The 19,597-nt window shown below is 34.8% G+C and overlaps 1 protein-coding gene across 1 annotated transcript in view; it reads left to right on the top strand.

Annotated features, from left to right (window-relative positions):
- The window catches only part of LOC145255977 (uncharacterized), a 47,500-nt gene extending 37,209 nt beyond the window's left edge, over positions 1–10,291 (top strand). The window contains exon 6 of the mRNA XM_080114643.1: positions 9,533–10,291. Coding sequence (XP_079970769.1) covers positions 9,533–9,567 — 35 coding nt within the window. The 3' untranslated portion in view covers positions 9,568–10,291. The remainder of the gene's footprint in view (positions 1–9,532) is intronic.
- Positions 10,292–19,597: the final 9,306 nt, after the last annotated feature.

Raw genomic sequence — 19,597 nt, 5'->3', positions numbered from 1 at the left:
CACAGGAAATCATCAGGCTAAATGTGTATATACATGAAATAGTAATAAAATTTTATATATATATATATATATATATATATATATATATATATATATACAGTTTGTAAAAGCAAAGACATTGTTTATTAGCTTTCTAGGTATCAATGTTTAAAAATATATATGTATTTTCACGTATAATATGTCCCTTTCATGTGTATTTGTAGTAATAGACACTTCCTGATTATATTAATCAAATTTATATCCATAAAATTATTCATACATATACCTTTAGAATAAACGTTATACTTTAAAGGATACTTGAGTTTTGTATACACACACACACACACACACACACACACACACACACACACACACACACACACACACACACACACACATATGTATATATAAAGCATCAACTAAGACCAAAGGTTGTTTTTTTCTGTCACCTAATAGTCTTTTTAGACTGAAACAGTAGATTTATTGTCATGACTAATGGAAATTTTGTTTATCTAAATTGAATAAAATAATATATATATATACATAAATATATATATATATATATATATATATATATATATACATATATATATATATATATATATATATACATATATATATATATATATATATATATATAGCCAGTAGAGTTTAGTTTCCTAGAAGTACATCCAATGAAACAACATGTGTCTACCAAAATAGTGCTCAATGAGTGAACAGAGCAGGTATATTAATTTTATTTATACAAACATTAATGGCTACATATGTGCATACATGTTTCTGTAATCACCCACGTTGGGGGATTACGTCCTCAGGCCAAGAATTACCTTCAAAAGTCTCCCCCAACGTGGGTGATTACAGAAACATGTATGCACATATGTAGCCATTAATGTTTGTATAAATAAAATTAATATATATATGTATATATATATATATATATATATATATATATATATATATATATATATATATATATGTCCCGCAATATAAGAAAAATAAAATGTTAAAAATTTTTTTAATGCTGTGTATTAAATTAAACTTAACACTTCTGTAGTTGAAGTTTACAAAAATGAAAAATAATGTTTAAATTAAAACTAGATATTTATTTTATGTTTCATTTCCATTATATAAAAAACTGTTTGGGAAAAAACAAATTTTAACTAATATAAATGCGACATTTATATTAGATGGAAGTGTTTGTTTATTTCAAATGACCGGTGTTAAATAACATTTACACCTTTCTAGTTCTGTCCATTGGAGTGCTTGATGGACATTTGGTCCAGTTTATGTATGTATGAATAAATGACAAAAGTGACAGATTTATATTAAATTTTATTTGTAAGATTCCTTTCAATCTTCCAACGACACCTTGAATAACATTAAGGAAAGTTTCCAGGATTTCTATCTGCACGTTACTAACGTCAGCTTTTCAACTTGGCACCAAATGAAAATTGCTATAAAGTCTGAAAGTAATAATTCATAATTTATGCAGTTTCGGTTCAAAAGGTTTCAGCTTGTTTGAGCAAGTTTCACTGCTTCCTTTGTCGGCTAATGATTAAAAATGCATTTTTAGCATCCAGGAATTAATCCTGGTTGAATACTATTTACCTAAATGTGTATGTGTTTTGTAAGCCTTACGATTGATCAGAAGACATTAAAACATGTGTTGCGTGTATATATATATATATATATATATATATATATATATATATATATATATATATATATATATATATATATATATATATATATATATTTAAAACAATAATCTACGTACATGCATGTTTTGGGGCCCTACCCCTCTTCAGCGTAGCTTGACTGTTATTAGGACTCGAACCCTGGACATTATGTATTTCAGTCCAGCGTCTTATCCATTATGTTATGATGTCATAGACGATTTTCTGTTTTAGTTTTTATCGTTTATATATTTACGTAGTTTTTTTGTTGAACGTATATATATATATATATATTAAATTGTAATTCAATGAATTTAAAAAAAAAAAAGAATGCTTTAGAAAATTAATCTCCTTAACCTATAGGGTTTCGATGTCTACCATCTCATCAGAGGAGAGAAAATATTAGCAAATAGTTATAAAGGTATGCACCCTATTTGCTAAAGTCAGTGAGACAAACTTTATGATTCTTTGAATTCTATTTGAAGAGATATCTATTTATATATATGTATGTATGTGTGTGTGTATATATATATATATATATATATATATATATATATATATATATATATATATATGTTTATACATATGTGTGTATATGTATATATATATGTCTGTGTATGTGTATGTGTGTATGTATGTATGTATATGTGTGTTCATATGTATATGGGGATGAATATGCACATATGTTTCACCCCACTTCCTACCACTTACCACTACCTACTCTCCCTAACACTTCGCCCCACTAAAAATAATATAGACTTCTAATGAAAAGGTTTCCACCAGACTTTGAATTATTATCGCTGAACCCACAAACAAATTTATACAAACACTTGCCTGATTCGGATATCTACACAGCTATGCGGATTACCCAATATATAGCTTGGACATTATAACCAAATGGATATATAGAACGTATAACATGGATTTTACCAAGCAAGCTGGATCTAAAAAACATTCATATCCTCTTTCTACAAATCCTCCTGATACAGGACTTCTGATAAATGCATTATTTTCACTTTGACTTTCCATGTCTCACTGACTTTTGCAAATAGGGTGCATACCTTTATAACTATTTGCTAATATTTTCCCTCCTCTGATGAGATGGTAGACATCGAAACCCTATAGGTTAAGGAGATTAATTTTCTAAAGCATTCTTTGTCTTGCTTAGAATAATAAAAATTCTTTGATATGAAACTCAACCACTTCATTTCATTTCAATGAAAGTTTTTTTTTTTTAAATTCATTGAATTACAATTTAATTTATTTGCTCTATCTTGCATATCGAGCAATTCCTGTTTAGATGGGATAACTTATAGAATATTACTGCCAGTAATATTTTTGTAAACCTACAATCTCACGTTTCCATAACAACTGATTGTTAAATAAAAACTATTCGGAAGTATATATATATATATATATATATATATATATATAAGGTCTGACGAGGCTGTTAGATCGTAAACACGGTCCAACATCCGAAACATATGTAACCAAACAGATAAAACGTTAATAAAAAAATAAAACATATATATATATATATATATATATATATATATATATATATATATATATATATATATATATATATATATATATATATTTCACTTAGGTTTTCTAGTCCTTGAAATAAATGAAAATCCAAGGGAACTAGATCAAAATACTATGCAGTTGGAGCAAGATTTCCTAACCAAATCCCCCTAAGGGATCTTTGTATAAGGACAAGCATTATCATGATGGAAGATAGCTTCCTCTCTGTTTACTAAATAAGGTAATTTTCGAATCAACATTGATGAGAATATCGCTGAAAAATATAAATAAGGCTTTAATAATCCGAAAAAAAAGTTATAAATTAATCATGGTGATATGTTTAAGTAATAACAAAAATAAATTACTATGGTTTAAAATGATCCTTCTACAAACCCGGCAAAACTTTTGCACCAACCTAATATATGCATATATATAGTTAAATCACAATTTTGAAACAAAATGACCTGGATAACTCGTGTTATCGGCTCTTCCGGAAACTGAAAAGGGATTCAGTTACTATGTTCTCAGACAGTAGAAATTTAGTACATATTTCTGAATTTGTCTTTTGATCTATCATCAGGTTTTCTTGGGGAATTCGCATTGCACAGGAATGGTTTGCAGCATTCGACAAAGGTTCGATTCCTATCTTTGTATTCTGATTTTCATTGTATTTTTGTCTCGTTTTAAATCTCCGACATAGAATACAGCAAGAATTGAAATCATAATTTCTGCAGTAAAATTATAATTTCACTAGCATCTCATTCTATTACTCTAATACAGTGTTACCTCGGTTCTCGAACGCCATAAACCAGATCATAAACAATTTTGGTTCTTATTTAGAATTCAACTTAATTTTTTCAAAATAAAGAAAATACAGAAAAATCTTTATGATGTATGTACCGTCACGAAACGAAGATGTCATATTAAAAGAAAAACACACACAAAAAAACAAAATCACATAAATTGATTAAGTAGTTTTTTTTTAACTAAGAAAATTAAATTTTATTACAAAACAAATTTTTTGATTGACCATGTTTTATAAATAAGGGGAGACAATTCAATGCAAACTATCGAGATCAAAATCAGCTTTGCAATGGCTACAATTTACTCTTAAACTCGCTAAAAATCGGTAAAAAACGATTTTCTATCTAAAGAGAAATACTTGATCAATTTACATAATTTTTGGAATATGACATCTTTGTTTTGTGATGAGTGCGTATATCATAAAGAGTTTTCTGTATAATTATTTATTTATTTATTTTTTGCTAAGTCGAATTCTAAAAAAAAAACACACCTGGTCCCTCAAAGTCAACAGTAATGATCCGGTCCCTGTTGATTTTGCGGTGAAAGTTTAGTTCTGTGCTGTTCTAGCAAGTTCACCCTCGCAGGCTTTGCCTTCTTTCTTTGAGAAGGAGTTAATTTATTGCTAACCGCCTGAAGTGCCTATTACTGGGCAATGCGGACGGAGCTGCCCAGGCACTTTTTGTAGGTCAAAGTAAGTGCCCCCTCTTTGAGGTGCTGACTTCTCAATCCCACTTTCCGACCCTAGTATCTACATTCTTGCAGTGGGAAAGAACTAAACAACAATATGTTGGTGTACGAACACACAAACACAGACTTACAGGGTTTTTTTTTTGGGGGGGGGGCAGTGCATGTACGAACAGATCCAAAATTTTCAGAACTTCAGTTGTACTCAGGTTTGTGTAGTGTGAACGTTGTTCAGCACTGTGCTGTTTATGATACGCTGATAAACATGCGAATCGTGTTTGTGTTACTGATCTCACCAAGCTGTATGACAACAATGGATATTATCTTAAAGAGCAAATATGCACTAAATACGGTTGTAATTAATAAAGATCACGGCCATGGAAAAACACAAGAAAAATCTGTTTGTGCATAAAAATAGTTTTATGTTGCTGTTTTCATTAAATGATGATGATGATGATGATGATGATGATGATGATGATGATGATGATGCTGCTGCTGCTGCTGCTGCTGCTGCTGCTGCTGCTGCATCACTTCATGTTAAAATTTGAGTTTCGTTGTTAGATAAAGACGACATCAGTTCAAATTCGGTGGCCATTTTATTTTGCTTCAGCTTTTTTCACATAACAGTGACATTTTTCAAGCGTGTTTTCTCAATAGAAGCATAATACTAACTGGATTTTCAACGGAAATAGATCATACATTGGTAATATATAACAAAAAAAAAAACAAAAAAAAACGTAAAACTACTTTTAATGCCTAAACAGTTTTTGTATCATGTTTTTTCCCTGGCTGCGATCTTTATAAATTACCAATACGACTTATTGATTGATGTGAAGGAAAGACTTTGTTAATAAAGATAAAGTCTCAATTGTTAGAAATAGATAAATTATTGGTGTTATAAAATAATGAAAGACACTATTTTTCTGTGGTAGGCGAATGGGGTAATTAGATTTACATTCATTTCAATAGGAAAAATTGTTTTGACTCAAAACTATTTTGGTTCGCGAACGTAATCAAAGAATGAAGTTTGTATCCCGGGGTATCACCGTATTTTGAAAGACAAGAACCACCAAATTTATTTTATGAGAAATGCTTATGTATTAAAACTGTCATCACTACCTATGTATACAATTTCCTACATCACACTGTAAACATGTTCGAATAAAATTGCTTAACATATATGTGCTTCATTTTTTGTTTGTTGTGTTTGGAAATTTTAACTATACACCAAAACTATTTCAGATAATCTTTGTGTAAATGAAAATAGTGCTTATATAGTTGTTGTTTCGTAGATGTTAGCCCAATGAAATGGTAGTGTTTATAAGATACTGTTCAATAACAGGCACAGCACAGTTGTACTTAAGCATATTTTTTTTTATTTATATAAGCATTGCTGATGCCTCCGTTCAGTCTCAAGGGACAATGAATACCGTCTATAAGGGTAGCTGCACATATAATTGTGAGGCAAGGCTTGCTTAATCTCAACCACACCTCTCTTGAATTGGCACTGCTTGAGTCCAGCGGCAAGGAAAAGTGCTAGATGACTGGAAATAATGCCGAGATAAGCAGAGAGAATATGACACCTGGAATTACCAAATGGTTACCCATTTTAGTACTGACTAGGCTCAACGTTGCTTAACTTCGGTGATCTAACGGAACCTGTGTATCAATATGATTAAACATTATTGGCTGCATATGTCCATAAAGGTTTGTCATTTCACTTAGAGACATGTAAAAGCATGTTAAACGTAGGTATGCCCTGTTTATAAAAATAGCATGTAAAGGAATGCACCAGAATGCTAACAGCGAAAAGAACGGATCCAGCCTAGCTGACAATAACTTCATTTTTATGCAGTTATAAATTGAAGACGTCTGACTACGAAATTGGAAAAGATATACAAAAGAACTTTACTTCATAATAGCAGTTGAAAAACCAACTGACAAAGGAAGACATGTCTCTATCCTTATAAAGTATGACATTTTTATATATCTGTATGTTCAGAAAACACTCCTAAACTAATTAACAGATCATTGTGAATCTTAAATACAGCTGGGTAAGGGGTTCAACTATAGGATATATTTAGTTTAGTTTAGTTTTAGAGGATACAAAAGTGAGTGGAACTCTTTGTGAACATTCAAACAGCTTCGATTTTTGTGAAATGTCAACAATAGGTAGTAGACAAAGGTTTAGTGAATAAGGATATGTACCTGATAGTAAAGAAATCAGCAATACGATCGATATACAAAGTCAGTATGGAAACTGAGCAAGCTACTTTTCCAGATATACAAGAAAGGGATGCCCTAAATAATGAAATAGGATAGCTAAATAGATGTCAAAGACAAATATAGATGTTGTTAGAGAAAAGTGGATTCGAAATGACAACGGAGTGCTAATAAATAAACAAGACAAGAGTAATCCTTGTAAATGTTACTATGAGACATTGGTTACCTTTAGTAATATATTTGACTTATTTGCACACACACACTTGATAGACTTTTCTCTTATGCTACAATAGTAAGGATATGTAATGGTAGTAGTTCCCTGAACTTACTCCATTCACTCGTATCACTTGCAGTCAGATTAGCACATCCCTGCACTCCAATGATATCAATAAAGTATAAAAAAAATAAAACCACTTTTCAAAGCAACATGAAACATTTAATTATTACAGTTTATAAATCATCTTCTCAACTATATTGCGAAAAAAAAATTTCAATTTTCGTTCAGTAAAACAAAAGTTATGATGAATTTACTGGTGTTCAAAATCATAAAAAAACATAAGGAGGTGAGCGATGTTTTTATGACTAGTTTCCATAGCAACCACGTTGTTTCAGTGTTGCTACTAATTCACCACATGACGAAAAGAGAAGTAAGAAGTGAAACAGAGAGAATAAAAGCAGACGAGTGCCGTACATTATTTTACATACAGTAGCGTCCAAAACTAAGGGACAAAATTTTTAAACCTAATATTTGTTAGAAATAACAACTGGATGAGTGGTTACATGCCATATCGAAAAAACAAATGGTATACAGCTTGTGGGGTACAGAGGTGGTTTTATTGACATACAAAGCTGTTCGAGGACGGGTGTCAAGATTCATTGGTCGACAGATTAAAGAACACCCTCAATTGACATGGGAACAATTGCAATCGGCTTTGGTGGAAGAATATTCCAATGAGCAAACAGCCCTCAATGCTATGAGAGAGATGGTCTGAATCCAATAGAAACATGGGGAGAACATAACCACATTAGGAAACCAGATCTCCGGATTAGCTAGAAGAGCCTTCCCCAATGATATGCTGAGAGAAAATGGCAGCTATACTTGGAGAGGCTTTAAGGGATAGAGACGTCTGAGCCGATGTCATTAAGGGTAGCCCGGTCAAATTACAGGAAGCAGTTGAATTAGCCCAGAATAGTGAGCGGGCACGGATGAGAATCCACCGTCCATGACTACAGGAAAATGTTATGGAGAGCCACAGGCATCTGAGAATACCGACCGAGGTGGACCGAGAAAATTCCGCTTTGGAGAAGAAGGGGCTCCAATGGAGATCAGAGGAGAGGAGAGAGACAAGGGGGCCCTATGCCCCCTCCAAGTCGGAGGGGAATGGCTCATTTAGCCTGTTGATGAGAAGGATGTGGAACAGAGAGCGGTCCTATTTATGAGGAGCGTGGTAACTAGCCAGGTGGCTGGTCGATGTACAGACGCAGCGGATTGCTGTTTAGGAAGAAGAAGGGATAAGGATAAATTACCCCCTGACTCACCAGAGAAGAGAACGAGAGGTCAAGTGGTCCAAGTTGAGACCGCCTCCAGCCTGCCCAGGGACACCCGAGGAAGGAGGCTGATGAAACTATGACCGAATGACACTCACAGACCGGAGAGCCAGGCGATCCGAGAGGCGAAAGAGCGCCTGAGTTACTGGACCTGTGGTCAGTTCGATCATATGGCCAGAGGCTGCCCGAAAAGGAAATGTTGCCGTTGCCAGGAACCAGGCCGTCTGCGAAAAAAGTGCTCCTGAAAAAGGGGAGACTCCTGAACTCAAATCATTATTAATCGTGTTAGGTTCCTTAGCAAGATGGTGGATTAAAAAATAAATGACTAATATGGGCGGGGAGATTATTGCCAAAATTATTTCTTTTGTGTTTTTTCCTACAGGCTGAACTTCAGGGTGGACGTTGAGGGGAAGGCGTGTCCCTGTAAAGTACGTTGGAAATCATCTAATAGCAGGAGCAGCATCTTCGATCCTCGAATGCACTGTTGTCACTCGTGGGTGTGGCTATACTTAAGATTAAGGGGGGGTGGTAGTTATACCTAAGAGTGCAGGTGATGCGGTGTGACAATGGTGGTGTGGTGTGTAAGAAGACAAATGAGGCTGAAAGATATCGAGAAGCATCTCGAGGCTGTTTGTGCTGATGACAAGGGTAACTCTGATCCAAAACCACCTACAGCCCAGATGACTCCACCTGAGGAAAAACCAGTTCTTGATGCGCAACCAAGAGAAAGCAGCATGCATGTCGAGAACCCTCCAGAAGATGAGATGCGAATGCATTAAGAACGATTTGAATGTTCTTTTCTTCTTTTTTGTCTTTTTTTGTCTTCTTTTTTGTTTTGTTGGAATTCTTGCAAGGCACTGACCCTTGAACTACCAAGGAAAATCCTGATCATGACCAATTAAGGTGAGAGGAAGTAGATTAAAAAGCAGGTATTAAGTTACCCAGAATATGGCAATAGACACTTTTTGATTTTTTTACTTTTTTAAATTGATTTTTTGAACTTTTGGAGACCCAGAAGGGGAATAGCTCCTTATCTGTGGGGTGGTTGTGAACCTGAGTTCGGACTATATATATGCTCTCTTTTCTAACAGGTGCACCAACAATGGAAAGGAGAAACAGCAGATGAAACCCAGCTGGTACTGATTGCAGTGAGAGGGTGACAGAACGAAAGCGGTGTAGGCGGATGACTTAGACTCATTCGTTTGCATGGAAACCAATGGGTCTAGGAGGGGGGGATGTGGCGTGACCACCTCCAGGAGCGATAAAGCACCCCATTGGGGGAAAATTAAGACCCCCCCGAAATACTGGATAAGGCCGGGCAACTATGCTTGTATTAACTGTTAAGCATTATTACGTGCTTGGGCAGCGGCGGGTAACCCTGCTGAAGAAGACATATGATATATTTTTATTGTTTGGGAAAAATGACAAGTGATGTCATTTTTGAAAACAAAAATGAAATATAATTTCGTTGTTGCCCTGGCGAAACCCAACTCAAGGACGTCTGCCTTCTGAATACCAGGCCAGTCCGGGGTCACGGTGTTGGCCTCTCCAATCATGTGAATAGAGCTGAGATGTAATCACAGATTCTTGGGCCGTGTCAGAAAATTGGGACAGCCCCTGAAATTATGTACCTGCCGGTGATTGGCCCGGCGGCTTACCCCAATCCAACCCTTCCCTTGAAATATAAGCGAATGCTCACACCAAAAATCTCAGAGTAGAGTTGGAGCCAAGTTTGAGCGAGTCGAAATCAGACCAAGGTATCGTCCCCACTCTCCCATTTCTCTGCTGTCTGTCACTACCGAGAGACTAAATCTAATTGGGATTTAAAAGTGCTTGTATGAAATCGAACTGAACAATTGTATATATGTAAACACACTTTGTAAATTTCGTTTGAATTAATTGCATAGAATAGAGATATCTGAGTTTGTCTTCTTTTGCTTGCCTGAAAAGCTAATTATTTTCAGCGGGAACCTGCATCTCAACCCAATGAACGAGGCCTGCAGTGCAGAAGAATCTGATAGAGAACTCCCGGAGAGAAGACAATCACGACCATTGTGACTTGGACGGGCTTAGAGGTTACAGAAGTTGTTAAAGCAGTATCTTATTCAGGCGTAAGAATTGAGAAAGAAATGATACAGGAAGCTGAAGATGAAAAAGGTATTATAACAGATTGTTCAATACTGAGTTTTAATGTAACAGAAAAAATTTAAATGTGGCAAATCCAGTAGCTGGTCCAATGATAAGAATTGAGAAAGAGATGGTATGAGAAGTTGTAAGATGAAGAAGGTAAGGCTACAGAATCCTCAGGCGTTGTTTTAGACATGTTGAAGGCTGCGGGGAAATCATGGAGATGATCACAAATATGACAAATCAGATCATAAAAGAAAAGGCTTGGATTTTACTACAATTATGAACAGTTACAAGACCAAAGTATCAGCTTTCAATAAAGATTTTTGTAAAAGCTTAAAACTGTTGAATCGTATTCTGAAAGCGATTGAAATCTAATTGAGCAGCAAATTTCTCTTCCCTACAATCACTTTCCCACAGAAGAGACGTTACAACCCTGTCTCTGCTTTATCGTTATTTTCATGGCAAGTGCTCGTCTGAGCTCCAATCTATGGTTCCCCCTCACCAAACTTTCATGAAAAATGCTCGTCTAACTGAAACCACTATCAATAATTTTGTGGTGTGACTGCCTCCGGGAGCGGTAGAGCTCCCCATTGGGGGGAGATTAAGACTCACGAAACACTGAAGAAGGCTGGGCAACTATGCTTATATCAATTGTTTGTTTTTTTTTGTTTTTTCTTTACACAGTAATCACCACTTATCAAGGCCCGGAAGCCACTCAGGGATAAGGGTTATTGCAAGTACATTACGTTAGTGTGGAGATTTGATGAAGTGTTTACTTAAGGGGGCGGTTCATTAGGAATTTGTTAACGTTGGACTTGAAGACATCCAAGTTGTAGTTCAGTGGGAAGCAGGCAGACGGAACAGAGTTCCACAGGCGTGCAGTTCTTAGAAAGAAGCTTTGTTCATGGAATCCACATTTTGATTTAGGCACAGATAAAGAGTGGGGGAAATTTTTCACAGTGGATTCAGCTAGACGGGTGTTTTTCGTGAAAGATTGGCGAGGGGGGACCAGAGATTGGAGCTCAGACGAGCACCTGCCATGGAAATGACAATAAAACAAGGATAGGCTCGCAACGTCTCTTCTGTGGGAGAGAGGTTGCAGGGTAGAGAAAAGGGCATCCCCCACTAAGCCATTTGTTAAGCCTTATTGCATGCCCGAGCAGCGGTGACTGACCTTGCTGAAAGGAAGAGTTAAGTTATGCATTTTATTGTGTTTTTTGTAAACAGACATAACCTTTTTATTGTTGGGGGAAAAGCGACAATTTGATGTTGTTTTGAGAGCATCACGAATATGATTTCGGTTCTGGGGCCAGACGAGGGGGTCAAAGATTAACCTCCCTGGTCACAGAATCACCAGCACACACGCATCGGATCGGGACTTCTCTAGGGATGATCTATTGACTGGCGATTGGTCTAGGGAATAACCTATCCTACCTATCACCTGACTAGATAAGCAAATGCTCGCGTCAAAAATGAGTTAGTTGAAGCTGGATCTTGAGAGAATTTAACACTAATCGAAGAGTCATTGTCGCACCCCTTCCCCATCTGTCGCTGTCACAAAACACAGAGTAAGATTCAATGGTGTGTTTGTAAGAAATCAACATTGAACATTTGTTTATATTATATTCTGTTTATAAGTTTATATTATATTCTGTAAATTTTGTTGAATTAACTTGTAGAATAGAGAAATCTGAGTTTGTCTTTCTTTTGTGTGCATTAAACTCTATTCACTCCAGCATGATACAGCATATCAACCTGAAGGTGAAATTGACATTGAGACCGACCAACCAGATTCCACTGTGCCAAAAGAACTTGCGAAGAATTCCCTGTGGAAGACGATCACGACGTGTGTGTGCGTGTGAGGGTTCACACCTGTTACCAGTGACTCGGAAAGGTCACATTTGGTGACCTGTGACAAGAGCCTGTTCACAATTTTCCTACTCTTTATCTGTGCTTAAACCTAAACATAGCTTCAACGAACAAAGCTTCTTTCTTAGAACTGCACCCTGTGGAACCCTGTTCTTTTTTTTTCTGCTTTTCAACTGACTACAATATAGTCGTCTTCAAGTCTAATGTTAACAAGTTCTTGATGAGCCATCCCCTTTAGTAATCCAATTTACCAAATTTCCACTACTAACGATTACTATGACATTTTTCCCTTGACTACCGTACACTCATTGACCCTTATACTTATAGGTATTGACTCTTTTGTAAAAAAAAAAATTAAAAATTAAAAAAATAAGCATAGATGAAATGCGGTTTGATCTAATACCACAGGCAAAGTACCACTGGTTCTATATTTATCCTGAGCCAAAGAGAATATCGTAGTAAAGAGAACCTGACTCTTGCTTTTGTGAATCTGAATAAACCTTTTGACAAAATGTCAAGATAGGTTGTCTGGCATGCTTTTTATAAAATAAAGGCAAACAAATGTTGTTCAAACATATACAGAAATGCTGAAAGTCATGTTATGAATTAACAGCAAATTTAGCTTCAATGTAGGAATTCATCAAAGTTTTATACTGAGTTCATTGTTTTTTATTTTTGTCTTAGAAACATTGTCCAGGTAATTTTGTAATTTTAAGAAGAATCATTTAAGGACTTCGCTTTCATTTTGATAGAACTATAGCTACAATGAGGATCTATGTTATTTTCATCAAAATTGGAAATATTTTCAGATTTTCACCAGCTATGGGAAAATAGCTCCACTGCCTTGTGGATGCTTTGGGAAAGGCAAAAGTTAAGAGAGTAAACCCTGGCAACTCCTGCAGTTGTGCTGGCTCTGACTGTATTGGCTTGCCTTTCTGTCGGACTTTGTCTGCAACACCGAAAGGGAGACCCTGGTAACTGGGCAAGCCTAGGTTTTCTCATCATCCACCCAGGCTTGCATCCAGAGCGCCAATTCCAGCTCCAAACTGTATAGCCACAGCAGATGCTGCAGTGCACCAGATAAGATGTAGAATGCCATTGTCTTATTAGACAGAAGGTTGCGATAATGTCCAGAAGAGATGCTGTATGCTAATGATTTAATACTTACCTGTGAAATAATGAAAGGTCTACGGATTAAGTTAAAGAAGGAATTCTATGAAAAGTAAAGGTCTGAGAAAGAATGTTACCAAGACCAAAATGACTAGCAGTGTTTGCAGTGTTGGAAAGCCATCAGAAAAAGGAAACTTCTCCTGCTCCGTTTGTGAAAAGAGAGTCAAATGCAATTCAGTTTTTGTTTGTTTTGTTTTTTTTGTTTTTTTGTGGCATTAGTAAGCAGTGGGTAACCAAGAAGTGTAATGAATAAAATTACTGGTCAGTTGAGAAAATGATTAATTTGTGTGCAAGAAATGTAAAACAATGGAGATGGATGAATGGCAAAGCTATTTAGATTGTTTACAAGTTTTATTATCTTGGTGATGCTAGTGTGATTGCAAAATTTAGGAAGGGATGAAGTAAGTTCTAACCAGCAAAGCATTATCACTGTCAACCAAGGTAAAGGGCATACGCGTGCTGTATGATGATGGCCAGTTAGTTTAATGTGAGTCTTAAACACAGGCTTAGACCTGATGATCTCAGAGCAAGATTAAATCTGGGCAATATAGGGAGACGTGTGAAGAATGGAAGACTTTGTTGATATGGTCACATTGAAAGAATAGATGAGATTTCTTTGGTCAGCAGATGCAGAACGCTTAAGGTAGCAGGATCAACTGGCAACCTGTCCACCATATGTCGTCATATAAAATGAATGTTAAACTGATGATGATGATGATGATGATGATGATGATGATGATGATGATGATGATGATGATGATGATGGTGATGATGATGATGATGATGAGGAGGAGGATGAATATGTCCTTGTACTGTTACGAAATTTAAATCTGGATTAGCCTTTCACTTATTGACCTCAACTTGCCATAGAGAAAATCATAGATCAAATATATGCAAGTGGAGTACATTGATTTTTAAGTTGTTTTTTTTTGTTTTTTTTGTTTTTTTTACACAGTGGTCACCCCTTATCAAGGCCCAGAAGCCACTCAGGGATAAGGGTCATTGTTTCCATGCATAGGTGCATATATAAGTTGTCAACACGCACATACATACATATATGTGTGTGTGTGTGTGTGTGTGTGTGTGTGTGTGTGTGTGCATGTGTGTGAGTGTGTGTGCATGTGTGTGAGTGTGTGTATGTGTGTGCATGTGTGAATAAAATTTCGCTAGATTCTAAAGTTCAAGATTTTATCATCTCACCAATCAGTTTTTTGTTTTACAAAACAAAACTTTGGTACATTTTTATAGATCTGTTTCGTTCACAGGAAGCAACCAATATTTGCATGTCAATACTGAATATTTGCTCTATGCTCTGTTGATATATCTTAACAAACATCTAGCTTCTGATTTAAAAAGAACAGGTATACATAAAGAATAGGAAATATTCGCAAAAGCATATATTTTTACAAACCTATATCTCCTATATAATATTTTGATTGCAGAAAGTCCCCTCTGGATCAAAGTACCATAGGTTTGCAACAACAGATGCCACATATAAATTTATTATGTCTAGACTATTAGCCACTATCTTATGTAACTTTAGAACGACATTATAGACACATTTATTCATTATAATGAAATCCTACATCCTACATCCTAGGAGCAACATCATCACAATCGCATGATCTTTAGACAAAATAGTTTCTACTTTTCCCTCTAAATCTAAAGTCTTTCTACCGCTCCCAGTCATCACTGGGAAGAAATATACACATTATAACTATATTTTCCTGGCACCCTTCGTAACTGAATCATAAACCCCATACCATTATCTTTCCATTACCCAATTCAAAAATAATAATTTCTCCCTTCTAAAATTCTGGCAATTCTTATTAGCTGAGCTCTAAAAATTTTCATATTAGGAAATTCTATTCTTCTCTATATAAACGAACAATTATTAAAATTAAAAAAATGGCACCGCTAAGAAACATGATTTAGCCCAGCGATGGGCCTGATATAAAAACAGATCTGTTTTTATAACTATTGCAATACAGAGTAAAATATTAAATGTATATAAACATTTCACAAAATAACTTCTATGGAGAAAAAATACATACATATATTTAGATCTTCAGTAAATTTACAGGTCCATTCTTGTGTTTTATCCAGTTTGCGCACGTAAATAAAAAAATACAACTTCTGTTTTTACATGCCTTGCAATCAGATATATTAAATGTTATGCAAACTGCAATTTTTCCACAGAAAATTAAATATATATATAAATATTCGGTATATATATATATATATATATATATATATATATATATATATATATATATATAACTGTGTGTTTGTGTATGTGTGTTGGGGTGGAGAGGGCTCCTGTAAGCCATGGTGAAGGCAACCTTTCTTGGAGAAGCAAATCTCTGATTTAAAAAACCATAAAGCGGGAGACCAGTACTCGCATTAAGCTGGTCTGCAGTTTAACTTGTTGCTGGTTATCTTGCTCTTGCTTGTTGCTGGATCTCAACATTTTGAACCGAGAGAGAGACTTAGCTGTCATACAAAGCTAAGACTCTGTAACATCATCTGTGTATAGATACTCCCTCGGGCATTTGTTTATTAAAATGGTCCTGTGGCGATGAAAGTCATTTTTGGACTCATGGACTTTTAAGTGTCTGAGGGAGTGGCATTCGTCTGACAAGACGTTTCATTCATCTCTCTCTCTCTCTCTCTCTCTCTCTCTCTCTCTCTATATATATATATATATATATATATATATATATATATATATATATATATATATATATATATATATATATATATATATACTCGAAATTGAATATTGAAATGCTCATATCTTTGGTTTGCAGACTTTTTGAAGATTATAATACTATTCTTTGGTTAAAAGTTTATGACAATTAGTAAAAAAAGAACCTATATTTTCAAACCAATAAAATATGCCCAAATTTGCCCACATTTGTATCATGGCAAGCCAGCTTTAGTTTTGCTGCTTTGGGATGAATTTTGCTTAAAATGAATTTTGCTTAAAGTTTTTTTGGGTTTTTTTTTTGCTTGGTTCTCACCTCTGTGGCTTTGCCAGGCCACCAATAGAAAATTCATCCCAAAGCAGCAAAATTACAGCTGGCTTACAAATGTAGCCAAATTTGGGCATATTTTATTGGTTTGAAAATATAGGTTCGTTTTTTTACCAATTGTCATAAAATTTTAACCATAGAATAGTATTATTATAACTTCAAAAAACCTGCAAATTTTCATGTAGTTTCATCCCATACAACCAAAGATATGAGCTTTTCAATATTCAATTTGGTTACGAGTATATATATATATACCACATTTTTATCAATTTTATAATTTTAATATAATTTCATTTGTCAATATATATATATATATATATATATATATATATATATATATATATTTCTCATTATTTTGTTTAAGCTTGGGATAGGGCATCATACCGGATGCAAGACATTAAATGCTATTTCATATATTCCAACCGAGAGATCTTTTTAAGATTCTAACCGTCCTTTGAAGTGCAATTGTTTGAATCTCTCTTGTACTTAGTTCACCGGGTATATTTGTCAGGTTATTTTAAAATTCTTTTTCATGATTCCAGTTTCTCTTATGATTACTGAAATGGTGGAGATCTTCTTCTGAGTAAGGGTTGAGATGGTCGCTGAAATCACTGTCGTTAGGAAGAAGCCCAGAACTTTGTGTGAACTGCAGGTGAAATGACAAGATTGGTTTTAACTCCTGGCTGATGTATTCAGTCATCCAGCATTTTTGAATTTATGCTGTCTTTCAAGTTACAAATTTTGGACAATAGCAAACTCAGTTAATAAAAGTTATCAATAGTTAATAACATTGTGTTGGCAATTCATTTGGATGAAAGTTTCTTCATTCCAGCTATGCATGGCCAGTATCGAAATTAAACAATCATTGATTTTGAACAATGGATACACAATGACAAGGATCACAGACCTAGCTTCATTGGATGTTGTGGTGGCACGTATCCACGTAGTGTCATAACAAAGCTCGCCTTGCTACATTATTAAGCTAAGCTATAAATCATGAATACGTCTAACTAGTTTTAAACGAAACAAACACAAACATTATCAAAGCAATGTTGGCTGCTGCTTTTAGACCATTGATTTTACCACGGAGCATTATCAAAGGGCTTGAATAAAGGCAATTTTTTACAGCAAGTTAAATTGGCTGGTATCGGAAGTTGATCAGAAAATTTTCTGCTTGACTGACTGGCTGAACTACATGATTGATTTCTTAATGTTTAAACAACACAAAATCCTGTTATTCAACAACCGTCTCTTTTGTAATAACTAACTTGGATGCCCGGCGTTGCCCGGGTGTTTGGAGGTGTGTGTTGAGCAAAAAAAAAAAAGAGTGGTAGTAAGCAGGCAAGCTCGGACCCGTACCGTGAAGGAGGAAAAGTATGTGAAAAAAAAAAAACAGAAGTGGCGAAGGCTTAAATTAAGGCTAGTCAATCGAAAAGAAAGGATGACTTTCGAAAATATCGGCGAAAAAAGCAACCCCTTGTAGAAAAGTGCCCACTTGAGGTTGAAGGAATTAAAGTTTTTGGCAAATTTTTCAATATTTGTCGTCTGAAGGGTCGAACTTCAAGATGATACCAATCTCATGAAAATCCGTCGCCTCTGTCAAAAGTTTTAGGCAGACATACAAACATACATACATACATAGATTTAAACAGACAGGTGAGATTTATAGTATAGACAATGAATGAATAATAGAATAGTATTTTATGTGCTTAAACTAACTCACCAACCAACGATAATTTGGTTTAATTTTATAAAAATCTCACCTATTTTACATTTTTTAGCACATTTTAGATAAAATTGGTTATATATTGTGTTTTTAGTTCTGAAATAATATACTAATCTTCTTTTTAAAGTCTTAGTTTTAAGTAGTAGTATTAGTACTACTACTACTTAAAACTAAGACTTTAAAAAGAAGACTACTACTATTACTATTACTACTACTACTACTACTACTACTATGATTACTATCCAATAAAAGTTTTCACACAAGTCGCTATCAGTGTTTGGTGGTTCCTAAAGTCTGAGTGACAAAGAAGTCTCCCTAGCTTTCCAGCATTCTCCATCTTTTTTAATAACCATGGCAAATCATTGTGTTGTAAATTTTGTACAACTCATTTTAACCAGCTGTTTACAACTTTTCTTTTGCTAGCAACGACTAAGGCTGATACCATCATATGCATGTATGTATGTACATGCATATTTTTTTAGAAGTGGGGGGGGGCGCTATAAAGATTCTATCAGTTTCATTTTTGTTGAGCTTTAAAATTATTTGTGGCAGATTAACATTCCTTGGTTGTGTAGGTGTATTTCCACATTCAAGGTTTTCCTTTAAATTTTTATTGTTTTCATGATTATTGTATGTCATACGGTCTCTATCTTCCCTTTGATTCTCATTTCTCAGTCGTTTTACAGAATTTTTAGGACTTTTCCTAGTGATCCTACAATTATTGGTATTACAATGGTTATCTTCAAAGATTCGGACTAAAAAAAAAAGAACTAATATACTTTTTAAAAAGGATTTATATGAACTTTGAATTGCCTCCAGTAAGTGAATCACCCTCTCCCTTTTCCTTTCTCTCTCTCTCTCTCTCTCTCTCTCTCTCTCTCTCTTTCCCTGCTCTACTCTTTCAAAAATGTTACAATACTAGAGTTTCGCTTATACGCCAGATAGATAACTCTTGGCAGCCAGCAGATTACAGACTTTCTCTGACCAGTACTTTCACCTTAATAAAAATCATTTTCTTTTTCAAGTCGAGTTTTTTTCTTATTCTTTTCTCCTATGAATGTTTTTTTTATCTTTATCTAAGTTGCACGTATCAAGCTAAAAAGAATTACCTCATGCAGAACATAGCTGATAAAATTTTCTTCACAATAGCACAAAATAAAAGATTTATTATGCGAACATATATTGAATTAAAATAAAATTAAGAAAATTCTAATAACACAAAATAA

The sequence above is a fragment of the Euprymna scolopes genome, chromosome 3 (assembly GCF_053919585.1).
Source record: "Euprymna scolopes isolate OS-2025 chromosome 3, ASM5391958v1, whole genome shotgun sequence".
Taxonomy (NCBI): Eukaryota; Metazoa; Mollusca; class Cephalopoda; order Sepiida; family Sepiolidae; genus Euprymna; species Euprymna scolopes.
This window is presented reverse-complemented; position numbering and strand designations above follow the sequence as displayed.